Source organism: Callospermophilus lateralis, chromosome 8 (genome assembly GCF_048772815.1).
Source record: "Callospermophilus lateralis isolate mCalLat2 chromosome 8, mCalLat2.hap1, whole genome shotgun sequence".
NCBI classification, from domain to species: domain Eukaryota; kingdom Metazoa; phylum Chordata; class Mammalia; order Rodentia; family Sciuridae; genus Callospermophilus; species Callospermophilus lateralis.
In genome coordinates, this window is record NC_135312.1 from 35,728,082 (window position 1) to 35,752,844 (window position 24,763).

General features: G+C 32.6%; 1 protein-coding gene across 2 annotated transcripts in view; it reads right to left on the reverse strand.

Moving 5' to 3' along the window:
* The window catches only part of Gabrg1 (gamma-aminobutyric acid type A receptor subunit gamma1), a 74,608-nt gene that overhangs the window by 23,661 nt on the left and 26,184 nt on the right, over window positions 1–24,763 (reverse strand). For both annotated transcript variants that reach the window (XM_076864435.2, XM_076864434.2), the window contains exon 3: window positions 14,582–14,649. In XM_076864435.2, the coding sequence (XP_076720550.1) occupies window positions 14,582–14,649 (68 nt within the window). The remainder of the gene's footprint in view (window positions 1–14,581; window positions 14,650–24,763) is intronic.

The window sequence follows — 24,763 nt, forward strand, 5'->3', positions numbered from 1 at the left end:
TGGGGATCTATCCTGGGGCCTGCACATACTAGGTAAGCATTCTTTCACTTGGCTATTTTTCCAGCCCAGGACTTTCTTCAGAACACTGATTTCTAAAAGTAGTCATCACTGTTGGAAAGGTTATAACTTCCAAGGAGTCAAATTTTCCTTAGCAATGCATCTTGAAGAAAAGTGAAGTTTTCAGCCCACAGTTATTTCTTCAATGTAAGATTAAAAAGTGAAAGAGGCAGAGCATATGTCTTGATAATCCATCCTTCCTAAAGCCTTGCAGAGGCTAGTATACCCAAGTCCTTTTAACTTGCTAATCCTGAATAAATGCCTTATTGAGATAAGAAGGTCAATCAAGTCTGAACTCTTTTGTAAGTAATCAAAAAATCCAACTTCATGTAATCATTTGTGTTAAGGGGAATTTTCAGAAAATGATCAAACTATGTTCTCATGTGTTATTTTCCTATTTTGAGGTTATAATCATCTACATAACAAACAAGAAGAGGAAATATGAAATGGGACTTCTATTCACTCAGAACAAGTACAATATCTCCTAGGGTAAATGTTTTGAAATAAGGAATAGTGCACTTAAAACCTGAGATCCAATGCACTTTATATGCTTTGCTTATCTCCTTGCAAGTTAACTGAAAAAATACCATTAGTGAAAAAAATGTGAGAAGTGGGTCATCCTGATCTCTAAGTTAACCAATTCAAACTATAAGCATTGAACAATGTATAGTGTCATTTTATTAATACATTGTCAGCTTTGCAACTATGCACTACATCTCACATTTTTAAAATATTAGTTAACTCAATATTATAGTCTTTTTAGTAATGGGAGAAACTTCATACAAAATACAAGATTTGCTCAGCCAACTAACATAGATGCATACTTTCATCATAAAGTTTGATGGACCCTGATCTGATTTTTCCACTTTGCATTAATCTCTCCCTAAACTGTCTAATCACATGGTAAAGTTAGAATGGTAGGCTAAATTATGGTTAGCAGGAAATGAGATATTAAAGCTAGAGACATGTAGAGAGAATGTAGCTAATCCACAGCATAAGGAATTTTACAAATGTCTATAAATATCATCTCTATTTTTCTCAAGTAAAAAAAAAAAGCCATGAACCCTGAATTCAGCTAATAAAGTGTTGTGTTTTTGTTTCTGGTGTTCCAATTACTTCTACATTGTACTTGTCTTGCATGGATAACAATAGGACCTCTTGGTATGAATTTATACATAAAAATTGGGAATCCATAAAACTTAAGAAAGGTATATGTAAAATGAAATCAAAGTAGAGATTATTTTTAGTTATGGGAAATTAAGACAGATTTCATGATACAAATTATATTTAGGCTGGGGATGTGGTTCAGTGGTAGAGCACTTGCCTAGCATGTGCAAGGGCCTGAGTTCGATTCTCAGCACCACAAAAAAATAAACACATAAAATAAAGGTATTGCGTCCAATTAGAACTAAAAAGTAAATATTAAAAAAAAAGAAAATTGTATTTGATCAGAACCTTGAAGGACAAAGGAACATTCAGATACATACTAGGATTAATTAATAAATGGAGAGGAACAAACAGTACAATGCAGGGCATAACTGAGTGGTAGTGCATGTCTGTAATCCCAGCGGCTGGGGAGGCTGAGGCAAGAATTTCATAGGCTCAAAGCTAGGCTCAGCAATTTAGCAAACTGTGAGCAACTAACGAAACCCTGTTTCAAAATAAACAATTAAAAAAAATCAAAAGGATGTGGCTCAGTGGTTAAGGACCCCTATGTTCAATCCCTGGTACCAAAAGGGGGAAAAAAAGAAAGAAAAAAAAGAACAAAAAATGCAGGGCATAATGGGGAAACTGAAGAATGCAAACCATATGAAAAATGTAGTTCATTCTTTTTTGTATGTCAAGAAATGTGCATTCCACAAATACACAGGATATTCAACATCTGGAAGAGTTTTTTGTCTACTTTATCTACAATTACCAATTTCTAGTAATTGACCTGAAAAACATAGATATTGTTTGAACCCATGTACTACTCAAATGAGGATTATAAACTGAAAGTTCTAAAACCTATGTGTTGATTTCCTTCCTCATACTTTGTCATAATTTTTTACAGGATATATATTCTACAATATTCCATGTATAATTTCAAAGGGAACACCATCAAACAGTATGATCACAGAATAAGTAAGCCCTACAAAAAATAGAGGGAAATGATAAATGAACTTCACATCAATAAGAAATTTACAACATAATAGAGAAGCTTAGCTTCCTGATATATAAAATAAGTACTCTGCGATCTGCAGTGGGAACTACCTTTAGAAATTTATATTAGCCAGCATTCTCCAGAGAAACTTCACCAATAAGATAGAGGGACAGATGGAAGAGAGAGTAGCTAGGTCTATTTTAAAGAATTGGCTCACATAACATGTTGGAGGCTGGCAAGTCCAAATATCTTTCTTCCTTAGGATGTCAGTATTTTAAGCCTTCATCTGATTGAATGAAAAATGTTAATCACATATAAAAAATACCTTAACAGAAAAATCTATGTTGGTGTTTGACCAAATATCTGAGTACCAGAGTCACCAAGGTAACACTTAAAAATTAACCATCACAGATCTAAAACAGCAGTAATGGACATTCACGGATTCATAAGGCCTTAATAAAAATTACCACGTGTTTCATTTCTATAAAAGAAAAATAAAACAATTAAGCAAAAGCATGAGATTCACTCTGAGTCTACTACTTTTACTAAATTAGAAATGTTTTCATAAGACTTTAATTAAATTCAAATGTACATTTGGTAATCTTTCATTTAAGCAGATAAAGCTAAAAGTAATTTTCCTCACAGCATTCTCATTTGCTTTCTAGAGTCGATCAAATTGTGTTTGCAAAACGATTACATTTTCAAGTTCTATCTTCTCATGCTATTCTGAATTTCCCCACTCTGTTATAAGGAAATAACTTTACAAGGTCATACAGCAAGTAAGAAATTTTGATCATATATCCCACAACTTTAACCTCTTCACTATAATGCACATTATCCACATGAGACATAAATTTGTAATCTAGGGAGATAAAATTCATATTTTCCCAATTACTAGTTCTGGTTACTTATTTCATACTGTCCTCTCTTTTATCATATTTTTTATTATAATGATATTTATATCCCTATTATCATTGTGGAATATCTGAATGAATGAATATGCTTAATCTGCTTGTAGCAAACTTCCTAAGTACAATATATAGTATAACAGTATTCTGGTTTGGCTATGAAGTGTCCCCCCAAAGCTCCTGTGTTGATGCAGGACTATTCAGAGGTGAGATAATCAGATTGTGTGAGATGCCACCCAATCCATCCTGTCCTCCCAGTGGTAACTGTAGGAAGGTGGGGTATGGCTGAAAAAGGTGAGTCACTGGGGGTGTGCCCTGGAAAGACTCATTCTTCCTGCACTCACTTACTCCTCTCCTCTCTCTCTGCTTCCTGGCTGATACAAGGGCAGCAACTTCAGTTGTCTTTCTCTGCCACTCAACCCCCCTTCCTGACATTCTGCCTCTCCTTGGGCCCAGAATAATGAGTTGGTTGTCTATAAACTGAGACCTTTGAAAGCCTGAACCCCAAATAAACTTTCCTCCTCTAAGTTGTTTCTTAAGGTATTTTGACACAGTGACACAAAACTGACTAAAACAGACAGCAGATACATACATGCATAGAAACTGCCTTGCTTACTAGATTGCCCCCAATTAAAAGCACAGTAAAGGATTTTCTGCAGTGGATACTTTATATTTTGGTTAAGACTCTTCTTCCTGAAAAAGCCACATCACCAGTTGGAAATTGTGATTTGCATCCACATGTGCAACATCTGTGATAATTTGATTCAATGGTAGATAACTGCATCAATTGCTCTATATTCTATAGAAAATGTTTCCATAATTGTACTTAGTCAACATACATCCACTGCTGTCTGAAATTGACTTCCTAAGCAAAAGAGAACCCTATATTTGAAATGATACATTTAGAAGTAACCAACATAGATCATGCTATCAATTATTTATATTATTTCCAGTTTATGGATTTCTTACCACTCTCCATATTCTCAAGGCAGAAAATGAAGAATTTTCCAACACTTCCAGTAGGTTGCCATCAGAAGGGACTGTTGGCATGGGTGTTATGAGGCTTCCCTTCCTTTGTTTACCTCAGTCTTATAGTTTGGATCCCATTATGCATATCACAACGCTGGGTGTTTCTACTAAAAATGCCAAGGCTTGTCATAATTTATACATTATATAATACATAATACATGATGTGTTTCTATAACTATTTTTTCACAACTTCCATTATAATGTCTAAAGTCAAGACATTCAAATGAGCTATCTCTCCTATTTTAATTAAACTGCAGAACAACCAATGTTGTCTCAAATTCATTGCCAATCTAAGATCTAAAACTTAGGCAAGTTATTTAAAAACTTTGTTGTTATAGATTTAAAAAAACACATTGAATTAAGGATTAGGCATTGCCTTTTAATTATGTACATACTTTTAAATAACTTTTAGATAAGCAATGAGACAATGGCTGAGTGTATCAAATGTGTGTGCAGTAGTGAGAAGTTGTGTGCAGTGCAAAGATTAGGGGTTAAATGGATGAGCAAACCACATCCCAGTTCTAAGTTAGTCATTTAGCCATTTGCTAAAATATAGTGCCAACCATGTCACTCACCCTGGTAGAATGTGGGAACCAGGCAAAATCACCACTATGGTCTTTACCAGTCTGATTCATTATGGAAACATTATAAAATGTTGGAAATTATTTTGCTAAAAATGTTCTAACTATAAGTGGAGTTTAAAGCTAAGACGAGTTTAGTGTTTCCCAATGATGCTTCCTCACAAAAATAGTTCCCATCTATATGTATCTTTGTCACATTCAATTAATCCTGCCTAATTCCCTCCTAGTGAAAGATGGTTTAAGATAGTGGCTTCCAGGCAGGGCACAGTGGCACACACCTATATTTCCAATTTGGGAAGCAGAGGAAGGAGGATCAGAATTTGGAGGCCAATCTCAGCAACTTAGGTCCTAAACAATATAGAAAGACCATGCCTCAAAAAACAAGAAAAAAAAAAATAGCAGCTGATAAGCTTAATTAATTAAATTTATTCACAGGCAGATTTATTATCTGCCTCAGATGACTAAACCAAAATCTACAGTAGAGCTGTCTGGGAATTTGGATTTTTCTTTTAAAGAACAAACTTACCTTTTTTATCTATAATTTGGGATTATTAAGATTTGAAAACTTTGGCTTAAGGTTCCATCAATTTCTCAATGATTTTGTATGTACTAGATTCCTGACAAAGAAGAAATAAATTAATAAAAAGTGAGAAAAAGAAAAGAAGGAGGAGAACGAAGGAAAGAATAGTAAAGAAAGAAATTGAGTCAATTAAAATTCAGTTCCAAGTAACTGATATCTAGTTGTATAATTCTCAGACTTTAAATTAATTTTAGAGTTAATATTCATAAATGGTCACTATTCTTCAAACTGAATCATGAGGGCTACCTTCTTTTTTATATACCAGCTCTCCATATTAACTGCTATATGAGAACGTTTGTGTACATACAATTAAGAGTAAATTTGGTTTCCAACATTCAACTAATATATGAACCTGTAAGTAATTTCAGATTATAATCTCCTAGGGCAAAATATTAGCTGCCTGAAGGTATCAAAGGCCATGCCACTACTCCTTTTTCCCAGATGTGTATTATTTTTGCTGTGTTTTATATTATTAGCAAAGTTATAACTTGTCACTCTCCTCCTATAAATAAATTTTATATTAAGAAAAGAAAAAGCAGGTTATATAATAACTGAGTTCAGCATTGAAAGTCCTTGATAATTATCAAATAGTTTAAGTAATTCAATTTTAATCACAGGAGTTAAAAAATAAGGAATCATAGTATATATTTCAATCAACTATAACACTTGACATATGAAGTAGGGGCTTGGAGGAGTAAAGTTGAAAGCAAGGCTAAAAGCAGGCTTTAATTTACCTGTATGAAAAAATCATAAACTGAAATAAATAAGGCTCGTATTCTGCCAGGACTTTCCCCCTCAAATGTAGCCAGAGACCAGAATTACCATGCTGTGAAGAACTATTCTACATGTACATGTACTAAGACATAGGACTCTAGATTATAACTATATTGGGACTCCATCTTGAAAATGTTACTAGAAAATAATTCAAAATAGACAAACATCATCCTAGGTTTCAGGAATGTGTACTTTATCCTAAGGAAATAATTATGGGTGGCCAAAATAATTTAATAAACAATACTCATAATCAAAACAAAGTAAAAACAACTAAATGTTAAGTGATATGATTATTAAATATATTATGGTACAAATATAATCTCTAATATTATGTAAGATATATGCTTATTTTAAAAAGTAATTAAGTGAAATGATACCCATAGTACAATAAATAGAAAGATGCAATGTTTTAAAACCATATATATGTTATTGAAACATTTGGTAAAGCTATATACATAAAATTAGTTAAAACTCATTTCTTGCAAGCATGGCTTCTGGATTTAAAAAAAAAAAAAAAAAAAGATTGGTTTTGGATTTGCCTAAGAGAAAAAAAAACAACTCTAATCTGGATAATGGTTCCTATGAGGAATCCATTAGTAGCCACTAGATACTCTAGGATATGTTAACTTTTTTCTTTACCTAAATGTAATTTCTATTTTCTTATATTGCATGTGTTTTTTTTATTTTTAATTGTTTCATATTAGATGTGTGTGTGTATATATATATATATATAAATTATTGGGTTTATTTAGACATATTTATACAAGCAGGGAATATAATTTACTCCAATTTGGTTCCCAGTACTTCCCCCTTTCCTCCTCACATCTCTCCTGTTGTTTTCTTCTATTTATTTATAGTTTTCTTTTAATTAGTGTATTACAAATATACATAAAGGTGAACTCACAAGGCATATTCATACGTGTTTGATCAGATTCATTCCACCATTCTTCCCTTTTCCTATCCCTTCTCCTTCCCTCACACTTTCCTTTCTCTACTCCACAGATCCTCTCTTCTATTTTCATTGGATTCAAGAAAACCACTGTTTTTTTTTTTTTTTCTGATATTCTGTTTTAGAAAAATACAGCATTTCAGGGTACCATAGTACACATCTGTAATCCCAGTGAATCAGAAGCCTGATAAAGGAGGATTGCAAATTCGAGGGCAATTTCAGCCATTTAGTGAGGCCTTAAGCAACCTAGTGGGACCCTCTCTCAAAATGCAAAATAAAAAGGGCTGGGAATGTAGCTCAATGGTCACACGCCCTTGGGTTCAAACCACAGTACCTAAATAAATAAATTAATTAACTAAAAAGAAAATACAGCATTAAGTCATCATTTATAATTTAAAATCTATGTTGAATTACACACAGACATTTTCCTGACCTTTCCCTTTTATATACTCTAATTTTTTTCTCATCTTCCTTGATAGACTTTATGCATATCTGAAAGAAGGAGCCCTTATCTTTTTTAACTTAAAAACCAACATACCAATTGCCACATATGAAGGGTAAATAAATATGACAACACATTAAATAAAAATAAATGTTTGAATGTAATTTAAACAAAATGTAATTTAAACAAATGTAATTTAAAACAAAGAGATAAAATTATTTTAATTTTTGAATATATAGAGGTCAATTTATATATTCACAGGGTATATCTATTTTCTTATATTTTTGGGGGGAGAGGGGGACCAGGGATTGAACTTGGTGGCACTTGACCACTGAGCCACATTCCCAGTCCTGTGTTTTGTATTTTATTTAGAGACTGAGTCTCACTGAGTTCCTTAGTGCCTCACTTTTGCTGAGGCTGGCTTTGAACTCGCTATCCTCCTGCCTAAGCCTCCCCAGTCACCAGGATTACAGGTATGTACCACCATGCCTGGCTTAATTCAATTTTTTAATGTTCCCTATTTTTTTTTAATTTTATCTCTGCTACTGTTGACTCAAAGAATAACTAAATTTCATGTCGTTTTAAAATAAGATCTGTCAAAAGCAATAGATTTTATATCATCAGGTGACAAAAGAAAAATTAACACTCAGAAATAAAAAAATTAAAATTATTAAAATATATAAACTAAGAAAATAAACATAAAATGTTAAAGTATGAGTGCATTTCTTCAAATTTTGCAATTCATCACTTCCAAGAAGGTTTAAATCTTTCACTTTTGCTGCAGATGTAAGTCTATTATTTAGATAGGAAAAAACTATCTTGTTTCTGTGCAACTCTTGCTGTTCTTAATTCCTCAAGTTAATGTACTTGGCAGGGAGTGACTATTGCTTATTAATATAGTAAAAGGAATAAAATTTTTTCTTTGATATAGAAAAGCTATGCCTAAGGCTTTGTCTCCTTAAATCTAGAAGCAAAACAGAGAGAGCGCTGGAGGAAGAGAGGTAGGAAATAAAGAAAGAACCAAGAGTGAAAGAGTGGAGAGAGACAGCGATAGATCAACCTATGAAATATAAGAGCCAGTTGTATGAACCACGATGGAAAAATGTGACACTTGCAATGAAAAATAATATGAAGAAAAATTTCCCTCTGCACAGTATCTTTCTCAATATATTTAGAATGTTTAAATAAAAGATGCATTGCTGGGTTATTATCAAAATGAGACAGGTAAAGGACAACAAAATACAAATACTTGAATGTTAGTATAGCTTCTTTAATTTTACCCTCCCCACACAACCCAAATTAATTTTTGCTGTTTGGCCTTTCTATTTAAATGAATGCAAAACAAAAAAATATTACTGAGAAAAATACTTTATTACCATTCAATAATGAATGTTGTTTATGAGTTTTGTAGCTCTACATATACTTATTTTTGCCTTTCAAGGGAGCAATTGGATTTCCTTTTCTGTTAAAAGAAGTCTGAAAGGGGTTATTTTTGTTAGATATTCATATTGTGGCCAGTATAAACTTACTTCATTTATTTACTAAATTTACTCCTGGTCCTTTGTCACTCTTTTTGGTAGGGAGTTATTTTAGAGTAGATCCCAGCTGGTATCCCATATCCTCTTCATAGCTGGTGCCCCTCTGTTCCTCAGTTCTATTTGTCTCTCTTACAAAGACCAATTAGAATTTCTAGCAGGAAGAGTCTAACCAGCTTCAGAAGCAAATTCTAGGACTACATGACATTTCACTTTTATAATTAGAATGGCAAGTATTAAACTCTTCATATATGAACTGAGTTATCATTTTTCACCAATTTTTATTATCTGTTTCTCTCTTGTTTCTCATTTTCAAAGTTCTTGTGTTAGTCACCTCTTCAAACTGGTAATCCAATATAGTTATAAGGATTACCAGTCCCTATGAGTAAACCCATGTCCAAATCATATCTGTACTTTTCCATTATAGTTATGTTTGTACTTACTAATCTTGTGCTGTAAACGATTTTAGATAACTGTAATATCATCTAGAACTTCCTAGAGCTCTCATTCTTCTTGACTTGTCTTGAAGAATCATTATAACCTTGAATGTAGTACTTGCTAATAAGAAGTTAAGTTGCTAAGACATGTACTCAAAATACTAGAACATACCTCTAAACTTGTAAAGCTAAGAGATTAAAACATGCTTTAATTCTAGTCTAATTTAATTCTATTAACTCTGTCTCACCTTCAGTTCTACTTGATTATTTTTTTCTACTTGTGTGTAAGATATATTTAATTGGAACATAAAGTTGAACTCCCTGAATCACTCCATTGTTTCAGTAAATGCTTTTTCTTTTTGACTGTGAACTCTTAAAAAGAGAATTAAAGAAATGATTGACTCATTGACGATTCATTCATCATTTAAGATGTAATTATTGAATATATTTTTGATAGAGACAGCGAGATTGAAAATATCAATGTAACCCTGAAACAGAAAAGAAAAACAAATCTTATTGTAGAATAATAGTTTAGGTTTATCAGTAATTTATAGAAATGTTATTTTATGTAGCCAAGCTTCAGAAGAAACATCCACCTTGCAACAAAGAAAATTTTGGCTAACTTAAAAAATAAAACAGTTAAGCCAATATATTAATTTTGTTCCTTCCAGCCACTTAAATTGTATGAGTAGTTAAGAAGAGAAACTAAAAAAAAAAAATTACTACTTTTCTGCTTGCTTAATTATGCTCAAGTTTCCTTGCTTGATTATGCTCACATTCAAAGCAATTTTGTTCATTTTATGAAAAGTGAATTCTAATTTTCCTGTATTGTTTAGTTAAAATAGTCTACTATGTGAGCTTCTTATTAATTCCTTCGATGACAATGCTTTTCTTTAATAAACACTATAACTGTTCCATAGAGTTTTCGCTAACTTGTTTTACTATCACTATTTTCAATAGCAATTTCATTTAATTAGTTTTTTAAAAAAGTATCACTGTCCAAGGTTACAAGTGTGTAATTTGCCCTACTGGAAAAACAAAATCCATACTAGCATGAATCTTTTATAGAGGAAGATTATCATAGAAGCCTCTGGGTACCTATTCATGTCAAAGAGTTTCCAGATTACTGATAGAGCTTTGAAACTGATTTCTCTTTATTTTAATGACTACAGTTGATATTTAATGAATTTTGGAAAGTTGAAAACAAAACCTCACAACAACAACAACAACAAAATACTTAATTCAGGAAAATGCAGAGTTTATCACATGCTCAATAGGCTTATCTTCTCCAGGTATTGGTTACCTAGAAACGGAATATTTTAGGATTCAAAAGAAAAATTAACATTTAAATAATGTATTACCTTGGGAAACTCTTCTTTGCATGATGTTAAAAATTTAACATTATTACACACAGGTACATAACATGTTTTCTCTTTATAAAAATCAACAGATTGTATAGGAATTTGGGGCAAAGCTCACATTAAAATCTCATTGAAACTTTCTATTCCCTTTCTTTCTTGTTGGCACTATTGTACCTTCATTTTCTTGCCAAATCTGCTCTCACATCCTTAAAAGGATGGGTTCCTAAAGTCTGCTATTCATACCCCCTGCCATTTTTTTCTTTCTCTTTCCTTTTTATTAAGGTTCTTTCCCTTTTCTTGCAGAGGTTTAGCAAATTTCTTACAAAGATTGGCTTCAGCCCCATATTTCCATGGTGTGAGCTCCTAATTTAAGAGCAACTTCTGAGCCAGACTATCAGGACATCCCTCCATCCTCTCAGAATCAATCTATCCATAGCCAGTTCCTATTCATTTACATTATGATGACAAAGATGTCAGTTACGCCATGGCTCGCATGCTGTCACTACAGAAATCAGTGCAAACAGCTGTGAAAGTGAATGCCAGTTACGGACGTGAGCATCATATTTACGAGGAGAAAATCGGAGTGTGGCTATCATACTAGAGGAATAAGGGAACACAGGCAGAGTTTAGCATATTAGGATGGTTCCCCAGGTATAAAGTGATTAAGGCCTGCAGTAAAAAGATAATTTTGACTCTAGTAATAAGTGAATAAATTAAGTGAGGAAGAACATCAGCAAAATGTCAGAGAATTATCTTTGATGTCAGATTATTTTCTTTGGGCTGAATTGAGTTACCCCCAAAATTCACATGCTGAAGCCCTCATATTTAGTATCTCCAAATGCAACTATAATTGGAGATAGGGCCTTTTAAGAAATGATTATTTTAAAATGAGGCCCTTAGGGTGGGTCCTAATCCAATTTGACTTGTAATAAGAACTGAAAATTTGATACAAAGAGATACCAGGGATGAACAATCCCAGAGGATAAGCCATGTGAGGATCCAATAAGATGACCATTTACAAACAGAGAGAAAGGCCTAAGAAGAAACCAGGCCAGCCATCACCCTGAGCTGTTGTTTCAGTGTCACATTTTTTGCTACTTTGTTAAGGCAACCCTAGCAGACTAATAATAACATAGAAAAATCAAAGGAGATGAAGAGTACAACACATTGAGTCCATTACATAGGACCCTGTAGTTTAAATCATAGAAAGGGCATAATAGGAATCGAAGCAGAACATTGCAGTCTATTTTTAATAATATCTGTTGTTTATATTAAATTAGTCCTTCAAATAGTATCACAAATAATAATAAAACTCTATGTATAAAAAAATAGCACATTTCATTGTTTCCTTCTTAAATGTCCCTCTCTATATTTTCTTATTCTCTCATTCCCCATATTCTTAAGAGTTTTTTTTTAAGTTTTAATACAATACATGATAATTTTACATAGTTATGAGCTACAATGTGATGATTTGATACTTATATATAATTTATAATGATCAAATCAAGATGCTTAGGAGTTCCATCTCCTGAAACATTTATAATTCCCTTGTACTGGGAACATTTGAACTCTTCTAGTTCCTCATGAAACATGATAAATTGTTGTAAACTATAGTCATCCCATGCTGCAAAGCACTAGAATTTATTCCTCCTGTCTACCCCTGTACTCTTATCTGATCCTCCTCTAGGCCAAGTTTCTTGAATAATTTGTTCATAAAATTAAATCCACAATCCTACTCCCTCCTCAGCACCCTCAAACCAGTTTCTGATTACATAATTGTCCTAGCAGGAACCATCTGTATCTTCAGTGCTCAGGGCACTAAGATTCAATAATGGGACCAGTTCTGAGGATGGAGGATGACGTTCAATTCAACTGGTTTCTTTTCCCTACCTTCACCATATGTCGTGGTTGATTTAAATGGTCAACTTGATTGGATAAAGAGATGCTGAAGAGGCTTCTGGGTGTGTCAGTGAGAGTGTGTCTAGGAATGATTGGCAAGTGGGAGAGTGAATTGAAGTGAAGACCCTCCCTAAGTGGGGGAAGCACCATCCAATAACGTTGGAGGCTTGGATGAGAATGAAAATTGAAAGAACAGGGAAACTGCAGCAGATGCAAGCTAGATGCTTCTTGAATGGTGTCTTGATTGTTGCTGCGATCGCCTGAGAATGTCAGACTCTCACTCTTTCACTCTTCCAAAGTGAACTCTGCCAGTGATTCTCCAGGGAATTTCCAGAAGCCTTCAGTCTTGGACTAGGATAGCAATATTGATCCCTCTGGTTCTGAGGCTTCAGCATCTTGGACTGTGCTGCTAGTGTTTCCTCCAGCTCTCCAGCCTACAGATGGCCATTGTGGACTATCCAGCTTCTGGTTGTATAAGCCAATATAATAAATTCCCTTTTTATAATCATACTTCCTGTTGATTCTGTTCCTCTAGAGAACCATGACTAATACACCATTTTAACAAATTTCATCTAACAGAGATAAACACGGCCTAATTGTTAATGCCAGTAGGCCTAATTTAATCTAGTTCTCATTTAATTTAAGGTACATGGGCAATTCATTACTATTCCTCTATTTGTTGTTCTTTTCAACCCCTTAGAGAATAATATGTCTTCTTTTCTTGGTTCTTCTACCCCTCTGACTTACCCAATTATGCCCCCTTTCTGAATTTTCTTCCACCTGTATTTTACACACATTGATCTTATCATACAGTCTGATCTTCAAACCCGTGCTTTTTCTTAATCAAACTATCCCCTTGGATTTTCCCACATATTCTTGTAGTTTTAAGATAAATGTATGCCGCTTGCCCCCTTTTCCTTCCTGATCTATGCCAATATACAGTCCTAGCATCTTCCCAGAAAAGCAGGCTTATTATACAAATCTCGGCTGGACAACTCCTCCTGAATGTGACTGTTGCATTTGGGGCATATAGGCATGTATCTTTTAATACATGTATCTTGAATGAAGCCACTACCATCTGCAAAATTATTCAGCTTAATACCTTTCAGTCAGCCCACGTACAACCATTAAGTCATAAAACCTGAAAAATTCATCTAATATTCTTAAATGTGGTATTGTTTGCTTTTGCTCAATTGTTACTCTTGAAAGTCTTGGAGATCTATTGTCCAGACTAATGCAACAACCCCTTAACTGGTTTCTCTAATTCTTATCTTGGTCTTTTACATTCATCTTCTGTACTGTTATGAGTAAGATAATGAAAATATCAATCTGACCACAACCTACTTCTGTTGAAAGCTTCTGGATATTCTTACCCTAAAAGATACAAGCACATACAAACATAACACAATGCATTCACTTCCTATTATAATGGCTTAAAAGATCATACTAAAGAAGGACCTTAAATATTCCTTCAGCCTGAGTTTACACTAAATTTGTGGAAGTTCTCCTGATCTTTTGAGGCTGTTTCATTTCTCTGACTTTGGGCACTCTGCTTTCTCTGTCATGAAGTCCTTCTCCATCTCAGACTAACTGCTTTCCTGTAAGGGCTTTTGATTTTCTTTTTCCAGATTTCTTCAGAGACACATTCTTGATGGATCAGGTGACATTCATATGTGCCATAGAGTAGTCTTACCAAATTCAGTATATTGGAATAACATGCTAGTTTTTAGATAAGGGGTATTTTATTTCAAATTCTATATACCTACCACGGAGTATTTGTATATGGCAATCTGAACTCATTCTGTATCAGTTATCAGAAATTATGTATTCATTGTATTATGAAGGCATATATTTTGGATTTCTATATTTTAAAATAAATTACTCACCATATTTATGGGGTCAACTGGTCCAATACTGTTTACATAAACATCAGTTTCTATTACTGTGGGCCTCACTGCAAAACATCAATAAAGAGAATATTATCAGAAATTATCTTAAAGAAATCATAGTTTAAAATAAATCTTAATAACTCATGTTTTTATTATTTCAATCATAAAACATTCCTCATGATGAAATTTAGACACATTCTCCATTTCAAAAACATGAAATTTTTCAGTTGGAAAATCAATGATTTATCTAAAAAAGTATGTTTTAATTAAAAAATTCCCCTGTGAAAATAATATAAATATAAAATATCTAAACTAGTAACCTAAGATAAAGTTTCTAGTGTAAAATATAATTAGATGTTTAGAGCTAGCAAAGATAAGAAAGCTAATTCACTAAAATATTTGCTAGATAATTAACTTGTAGAATTTTGAATTAGGAGGTATGCTAGAACCTAAACAGTATGTAACTCTCCTCATTGCCTACCTATAGTGTTCTGCTAGATGTTTAACAAACTTGCTCACAGAGAGGTGAAAAAAATGCACTAATTTGTAGTTTTTGCTGATTTCAAAGTTGCAAATACTCCCTCAATGCCTGATTAAAGATATCAATATGAAATCATGGAATTCAGAGCTGGAATAATATATGGTTACATATCTATTGTGAACAGGCAAGAACCAGTTCTAGCACACATTGAAACTTGTAATATAGCTATTAGGATTAAAGGACATAATGTTTGTAAAGAAATCACCTCCAGGTCTAACTCATATGATCTTAATAAATATTTATGCATACCCCCTTCCTCCCTCCGTTATTAGCAACATTCTTTTAGATTGGTGATAGCAAATTCCAAGGTCCAATGTAAGGCACCTATTTACTTAATTCTCAGTTATTATACAGACATCCCTATGGACCTTATCTATTGTGCATTGTATGTAACCATTAGTATTTTTCCAGTTAGTCTTTAAAAGGTACATTCAATACATTTATATTATATCAAAATGTGTACAACTTGTCAGGTTTGTGAACACTTATCAAATGATATAGTTAACAAATATCCACAGCAGTGCCTTATTTGATGGTGCTCTAGACTTCTTGATGCCTTTTGGGATTTCCTTCAATGAGATTTTTGGGTCCTGTTTTGATTTACATGTGAGGTGTCCTCCAAAGATTCATGTGTGAGATAATGCAAGAAAGTTCAGAGATGAAATGATTGAGTTATGAAACCCTAAACCTAATCAGTGCATTAATCCATTGAAATGGATTAACTGAGTGGTAACAATAGGTAGAATGTGGTTGGAAGAGGAAAGTCACTGGGGGACTGCATTTGGGGTATATTTCTTGTCTCTGGTGAGCAGAGCTCGCTCGCTCTCTCTCTCTCTCTCTCTCTCTCTCTCTCTCTCTCTCTCTCTTTCTCTCCCTCCCTCCCTCTCCTTTCTTGTTGCCACGTCTAGAACTATCTTCTCTGCCATGCCCTTTGGTCTTGATGTTCTGCCCCACCTTGAGCACAGAGCAATGCAGTTACCATTTACCAACTGAAAGCTCTGAAACCATGAGCCCCAAATAAACATTTCTTCCTTTACATTGTTCTTTTTAGGTCTTTTGTTCACAGTACTGAAAAAGCTGACTAAAACAGATTCCTTTAATGAAATTTACCTGAGTAATGGTGATTTATACCCATATATTTTTCTGTTTGCTCTGAAAAACATTTTCACATAATTTCTATTACTCCCTTGATGATCACCACCCAATAAGATACCAAGGATTCATTTTCTAATTCAGAAAATGCTTGTTAAGGAAGGATATAAAGCATTTACAAGGTGAACCACAAGAAGACAAGCATTTCAAGAAGATAATCTGTCACATATTTCACAAAGAATTTTATAAAGAGAAAGGTAAATGAGATAAAGCAAAAACAAAAAATACCTTGCAGGTTCAAATTTTCTGGTATTTCAGCAGAGTTTTAATTACATTTGTTCAATTCCCCTTGCTGAATTGTCTGTATTCCCTTTTTGGTCTAGTATTTATCACTTATAATTCAGAGGTTGCGAATGACCTGGCAGGATATATCTCCACCTTTAATACATGGCCCAATCTGCCTGTCTGAATGTTTCTGCAGCCCTATTCTCTCTATTGGTTATTTTCCAATCTGGCACAGTTTCTAAGCTACCAAAGCTCCATGGTAAAGAGACATTTTGCAAAATAGTACTTACATGGCTTTAAAACAATATTTATTTTTACCCCTTGCAATAAAAAAAAAAACCCACTTCTTTTAGGAAAACATACATTACATAATGACTTTTTTTTCCCCTCAGACAAAAAAAAAAAAAAATTCTTACATGTTATACATATTTTATTAACTAGAAATGTGTTTTTAAAAATCTTTTTAAAAACAGTTTCAGTATGTGAAACTAAGCTTTCATACTTTTACAATAAATGAAAAGGTAACTCATCCTGCTAGTCAACCCTTAGATGATGCAAATAAAAGGATTTATAATTTAACTACTTAGGTTGATGATATTTTCTGAGATGAGTTGTTTTAATTGTTTGCTACTTTTTTTTTTTCTGACAAGTTATACATTGTGGCCAATTAATATCTGTAATTAAGCTAATTTCAGCTACTGGTTTTTCCAAAAGCCAATTAAAAATACTAAAATAAGTATTTTAATTTCGCTTACATAAAGCAATTATAACTGATGTAAGCACATACCATTCTTACATAGATTTTTTTCAAGTATACTGATGAATCAACAATATTAAGTTCCTGATTTTATTGCTCAATACTCAGGGCTGAATACTGTTTACATTGAGAAATAAATGATTCTTGAGGACATTTTTAGTTAAAGGACATATTTGTCATATTTACAGTGTAGAAAGTTTGGTATGAGAGTTACCTTACTTTTTGGATATCAAAATCTCCCAGCCAACTATAGGATGAAGCTACATATATCAGAAAAACCCTTAATTCTGGTCTTAATATATGAGCTACTTAGGAATGGGGATATAATCAACAGGAAGCAACTGCACCTGGGCTGGGTCAGTAAGTTCAAGGTCGAACACTGCTATCAATAAAGAAGATACTCAATTAGCAATCATTAAATAAATATATGTTTGCAAAGTATGAATTATGTTGTTATTTTGTAACCTATTTTATAATTTTATGCTGCTGGCCTTTGATCTATATTTTAATCTTCGTGTCCAAAAGTTGAGGAAGAATAAAGTTGAAAGTAAAACAAAATATCCCAGATTAATTTTGAAACTATTGCTGGTGATTTTATGTAACAAAATATATAATTAAGAGATAAACCAAAAGAAATTTGTAACTGCTCCTTAATAATGAGTCCTTGTCACTTTGATTGACTAAGGGTATGAATAATACTGTGGGTAAAACTAAAATTAAAGCTTCTTAAAAGGTGAGACGATACCTTTTCTCAGTACTATGATTTTTTTTAATTTTTTTTTTTTTAGAATAAAGTTTGTTCAACTGCAGGATCTTCATGATGTTCAAAAAGGAAAAACACAATATTTTAATTCAAAACTTGAAAAACACAACTGAAAAGGAATTGTTATTTTAGGACTATTTAATGATGTCTTGAAAGTAGACACAGACTATGTTTAATTCATCAATACACACTAAGATCAAAGATCTTTCTTTGCAGTAGTGTAACAATGAGTCAGAAATCCATGTACTGCTATAGCAAATTACATTTTTTAATATATAGAAGGCAGATAGAGATGACATTAGATCATTTTTGCAAAACCTCTTTCTGTGCTGTGATTTAAGTACTTTGCTTTAAGAACACCATCAGAATGTAAGTAGATAAACTCCCAGAGGGAGTGAGTAGATAGAAAGAATAGAGTCACAGTAACTTGAGCATCCACAGAATAGAAAGAGGAAGAAAAACTTTAATATATTAAAGAAGAAAACAGTGAGACCAATAAAATTTCCAGATTTTGTTAGTCCGACTAAGGCACGACTGAGGACAACCAATCCTTGATGTGGATAATTGGTTTATCAATAAGAAAATATAAACCAAAATGCAATATTTTAATTTTTTTTTTCCTCAATGAATTTAAACATGTTTTCTTAGTCACCCTACTACGATCTTTTTAAGAAATTTCCAGCCAGTTATATAGCTTTTTGGTAATGTTTACTTATTAAAATAAATAAGGTCAATTAAAATTTCTAATCATATGGAACAGTTTTACAGTTTTTATTTCTTATCATCCAAGAATAGTCATTAAAAATAAGTAAATAAATAGCTCCACTAATCTAGATATTATAAATATTATAGTTACTCCTTCAATGTATGTTATTTCATTCAACTGATATACTGACAGAGATTAATCAATACCTTTCAGTTCTTAAAACGTCTCAGTCTGATTTATCTATCAGAATTATATTGAGTGAATTATACTGACTTAGTGAAATGAGTTAGGAATCTCTATTTTTCCATTTACTAAAAGTTATTTTATACGATTTATATTACTTCTTTCTTACATATCTGATAAAATTCACTACTGGAGAGAAAAAAAAAATGACTATTTCTGACCTGGATCCTTAGCCTTGAAATACATTATTGGGACAAGTGAAAACTGAACATGAGTATTCAATGGTAGTAAATATATCAATATCATCTTTCTGGTTTTGATGGTTGTACCACACTTATATGAGGTTAAAATAAACAATTTTAAAATATATATCAATAACAATAAAATCTAAAAAATTCCCCAAAATATTTATAAATCAAGCAATATTTAAAAGTAATCCATGAAGCAGGATAAATTTAAGGAATTTTTTTTCACAAAATATGAAAGAATAAAAGCCAAGTTATGAGATAGTAAAACTGACCAAAAAATTCAAAAACAGTAAAATAAATCTTTATTTGCTTAAAGAAAACCTGTGCTTATTAAGGAGATTGAATTTATAACCAAACATCTTCCAACAAAGAAAATCCAGGGGCTGGGGATGTGGCTCAAGTGGTAGCGCGCTCGCCTGGCATGCGTGCGGCCCGGGTTCGATTCTCAGCACCACATACAAACAAAGATGTTGTGTCCGCCGATAACTAAAAAATAAATATTAAAAAATTCTCTCTCTCTCTCTCTCTCTCCTCTCTCACTCTCTCTTTAAAAAAAATATTTAAAAAAAAAAAAAAAAAAGAAAATCCAGAACAACATCACAGTTTACAATCATTTCACTGGAATGAGAGAAAAACTGGATAAGGACTGGAAGGAAACAATAAGGAATTCAGTTCAACATTCAACATGCAACTTCCCCTGAGGGTATTTGCTAATTCCTGCAGTGTTTATGTGTATTATGTGATGCTGACAAACCAAATATAAATGGTGTCTAAGCATTTACAATAATGTGGAGGAAATTCAACTGTTTCAGGGATAACTGGACAATCAAGGTGTGAGGTTTCTGGTACCAACCTTAAGCTCTCAGTTAAGACAACTCAAATGACTATTCCTTAGGAGAAAGAGAAATAAAAAGAGTATGTTCTCCAGTCACAATGGAATTAAATTAAGTATCATTGATAAAATAAAAGCCCAGTTATCAAAACTAAGGAATATTTATTTGACTAATCCATGTCCCCAAAAAGACACTACAAAGGAATAAAATATGAATGGTTAAAGCAGTGCTTAAGGAAGTTCATATAAGTTTCTTAAACCCCATCTCCAAATATTCTTCTAAAACCACACAGAACAACAACAAAAAAATGGAAAAATAAAAGTGTACAAAAGTTATATCCTCAGCATGGCTTGAAGACAGAAGACCCAAATTTCCAAAAGACTATCTATAATAAAGTAAAAAGGGGCTGGAGATATAGCACAGTTAGTAAGTGATTGCCTTGCATGCACAAGGCCTGGGATTCAATCCCCAGCACTACCAAAAATTAAAAATTAAAAAGTGAAAAAAAGAAAATCAAATTCTGGCAAGAACTCTTTCTACATTACAACTTTTTCATCAACACTGCAGACTGAAATAAAGTGTGCAGAAGAGAGAAAAAAGGAGTCAGCAATAGGCCTGTGATAGATCTAAAAGGATCACTAAAGAAAAGAAGCATATTGCCAATTTGAAAATATTTAAAAATGTGTTCCAAGACTAGAACAAGAACTAACAGAAAAGAAGTATATAAATGTGTGTGCTATGAAAGAATAGTCTTCAGAACAAAATGTTTCAATATGATGTTGACTATGAGTTTGCTACATACACCTGTTATTATATTGAGTTATGTCCTTCTATATCTAATTTGTTCAGAAGTTTTATCATGAAGGGATGTTGAATTATATGAAATGCTTTTTCTGTATCTATGGAGATGATCATGTGACTTTTCAGTCTTGATCTTATTTATGTTACATACTACTTTTATTGATTTTGCATGTATCAGATTATCCTCACATCCCTGGAATGAAACCAACTGGATCATGGTGTGTGATCTTTTTAATGTGATGTTGAATATGCAACATTTTGTTGGTGATTTTTGTATCTGTGCTGATTAGGGATATCAATCTACAGATTTTTTTTAATGTTTTGTCCTTTTCAGGGTTTGGTACCAGTTAGTGTTGGCCTTGTAGGGTGGGTTTGGAAGAGTTGCCTCCCTTTCACTTCTATGAAATTATTTGGAGAGAATTATATTAGTTTTTCATTAAAGTTTGAAAAAAAATCAGTGGTAAAGACATCTAGTCTGAGTTTTTTGTTGTTGTTAGGAGACTTTTTATTACTTATTCATTTTCTTTGATTGTTATTAATCTATTTAGTATTTTTATATCTTATTCATTCAATTTCAGTAGGTCCTATTCATCCAGGAATTTGTCCATTTCTTCTAGATTTTCCAAATTAGAGCATATAATTTTTCCAAATAACCTCTAATGATTTCTCAAATTCTTCTTGTTGTAATGATGTCTCATTTTTCATCTCAAATTTTATTTATTTGAGTCTTCTCTCTATTTTTGGTTGGTCTAGATAACAATTCATCTTATTATTTTTTTTCCAGTGCTGGGCATCAAACTCAGGACCTTGTACAGGCCTGGAAAATGCTCTACCAATGAGCCGTATCTCCACACCCAACTTTGTTTATCTTTCTAAAGAACTAACTTATTATTTCATTGATGCTTTTTATTGATCTTTTAGTCTCTATTTCACTTATTTCTGCTTTGCTCTTTATTATTTCTTCTATTTTGGGGGAGGGTTCACTTATTCTTGCTTTTCTAAGGCATTGAGCTACATTCATTAGGTTATTTATTTCAAATCTTCTATTATTTGATGTTGGCACTAGTTGCTCTAAATTTCCCTCTTGGTGTTGTTTTTTGTGTATCCTACAGGTTTTGGTATGCAGGAAACTGATGAAACTGGAAGGTATCATGTTAAGCACAAACCACTATGTAAAAGTAGAAAAGAGATTACTAGAGTTTAATCCTAGGTTTTTATAGGGCCAGCAGAAGGAGGAAGAGATGGAAGTGGCAGCAGAGACAGAAAGAGTGCTGGACATGATCAATGCACATGTATTCACATATGAAAATATTACAGTAAGTAAATCCCACTAATATATACAATTGATACATTAGTATTTATAATAAAAACATTTTTTTCTGAGCAAAGAGAAATAAAAAAAATCCACTTTAGAAATTGTATGATAATGGGAAAAAGAAACAAAGAGACGTGAATTTTATGCTCCTGCAAAAACATAATATGCACCTATCAGAGAACACACACCACCATAGCAATATATCCATTCAAGAGGGCTGAGGTTGTGGCTTAGTAGTAGAGCACTTGACTAGCATGTGTGAGTCTCTGGGTTTGATTCTCAGCACCACACATAAATAAAATAAAGGTCCATTTACAACTAAAATAAATATAGATTTTTTTAAAAAAAAACATATCCATTCAAAGGATCCAGACTTTCTTATTATGGCATAAGAGCATGAATCAACTAATCATCTGACAAAACACCTATGAATCACAAAATAAATGATAAAACTATTATTATAAAGTAAGAAAACAAGATCCAATACAAATCAACCATGGAAAAAAATCCCCAAAACACTTTTCTTGTCAGCGTCCTATAGAAAACTGCTCTAAATGGTTAAATGTATTTAAACATGCACTTAGGGACAGAAAAAAAAAATGACTTCAAATCAATTTTAGAAAGCAACAAAGAAGAATGCACTTTCCTGGCCCCTTAAACAAAAATGCAGAAATGAATAGAGAATTGATTAAATGTAGGAAAGAAAGAAATGGAAGTAAAAGATAAAATTACAAGATGACTGACAATCATTACACACACAAAAAAAATGTAGTAATAGGCAGGAAAAAACTAGAGCACATAGATGTGAAAAACAGAAGTCAGAAGACCAGAGAACATGTTGTGTAAACACAAGTAAATCAAAGTGTGATTAAATAGTTTTTAGTTAAATCCATGAAGAAAACCCATATAATGGCTTGCAACTAATATTAAACCCTGAAATGCAAAATAAATCAATAAGTCAATAAGTAAATATTCCCTAGACTAGAAAGAAATCCTGAAATTATATTGTGAAAAGAATTAGAAATTTGGAAAAAAGATTACCCAAGTTAAACAACTTGAAACATATAAGACTACTCAGTTGAAATAAAAAGAAAAACGTCAAAGGTAACAGGGCTAAGCAATTGGATGGGTGTGAGACTTATCAAAAATAACTCAACAAAGCAAGTCATAAGTGAACTAACATATTGAAAAGAAACTCAGTGATAAAAAGCATGAATCAAGGGTTTTGTGTCCAGCCAATATGTCCTTCAAGGATCAAGTTCACAGAAAAATAATTTTCAACTATAAAAACGTGAAAAATCTACTCAAGGAAGAAATGACTGAAAAAACTTCAGGAAAAAAAGACTATTGATGAAAATTTTTAACTTGTTGATGCAGATTAAAGACTAAAAGATTAGCACAACGATATAAATCTAATTTGCAAATATATATTATGAGAGAGAATAAAAAATTATGCAACAGAACTAACTGTTAATAAATATTACCAGTTGGCACTAAAAATATCCATTTGTATATGCTATTATTATGGATTGAATCTGGGATGTCCTCCCAAAGACTCATGTGTTGAACACTTGATCCCCAATGCAGCAATCTTCAGAGGTGGGGCTTTTGGGAAGTGATTGGATCATGAAGGCTGTGACCATATCAGTAGATCAATCTACTGATAGATTAGTAATTCATGTCATTTTTGGTAAGTGTTGAAACCTGCAGAAGGTGGGCATGGTTGAGGAAATAGGTCACTGGGGGTACTCTCTGGAAGGGTATCATTTGTCTCCATCTCTTTTATTTGTCTTTTTGCTTCCCAGTTACCATGATCTAAGAAGATTTCTACCACACCTTTCCACCATGTTCTGCCTTACCTCAGGCCCAAAGTAATGGAACTAGCTGACCATGAATTGAAACTTCTGAAAGAGCCAAAATAAACATGTCTTCCTTTAAATTGCTTTTGTCAGGTATTTTGGTCACAGAAACAAAAGGAACAGAGGTATAATAATATATTTTGAATACTTAGGGAATTAATAATTAACAATAAAAAGTAAGCACTAGAATATAAAATGAACATCGATCAATCAATCAATAGTCCTTGATATATGGACAAGAAAACATTTCTTGCAGTGAAAAAAAATAAAATTTAATACTTAGGAATAAGTTTAAGAAATGTAAGAATCTGTGTGAATAAATCTTTTAAACACTGCTGTTAAACACAAAGTAAATATGAAGAGATGGAGATAGTCTTGGTTCTTATATTAGACCACTGAATACCATAAAGATGTCTATCATTCCAAACTCGATTTTTCTAAATATAATACAATCCAAAAAAAAAAAGACACCACTTTATTATGAGGAATTAAGCTTGTTGGCAATAAAGTTGGTTTATAAAAATATGAATAGACAGAATAAAAATAAGGATAGACAGAACAAAACTGAAAAAGTAAATAAACCATTGAATTTCTATCATTAACAAAGTATGGTAACACAAATAACTCAGTAAATATCAAATAATACAGGCTAAGATTGACTTTTTAATAAATGATGCTGAGTCAATAGAGTAGTTATTTGGAAAGGATAAAATTAGATTTAGATTTCTCACTGAGCACAGTTATAGACTCCAAATAGTTGATGGAACAAAAAATAAAAGCATGCAAACACTAGAAA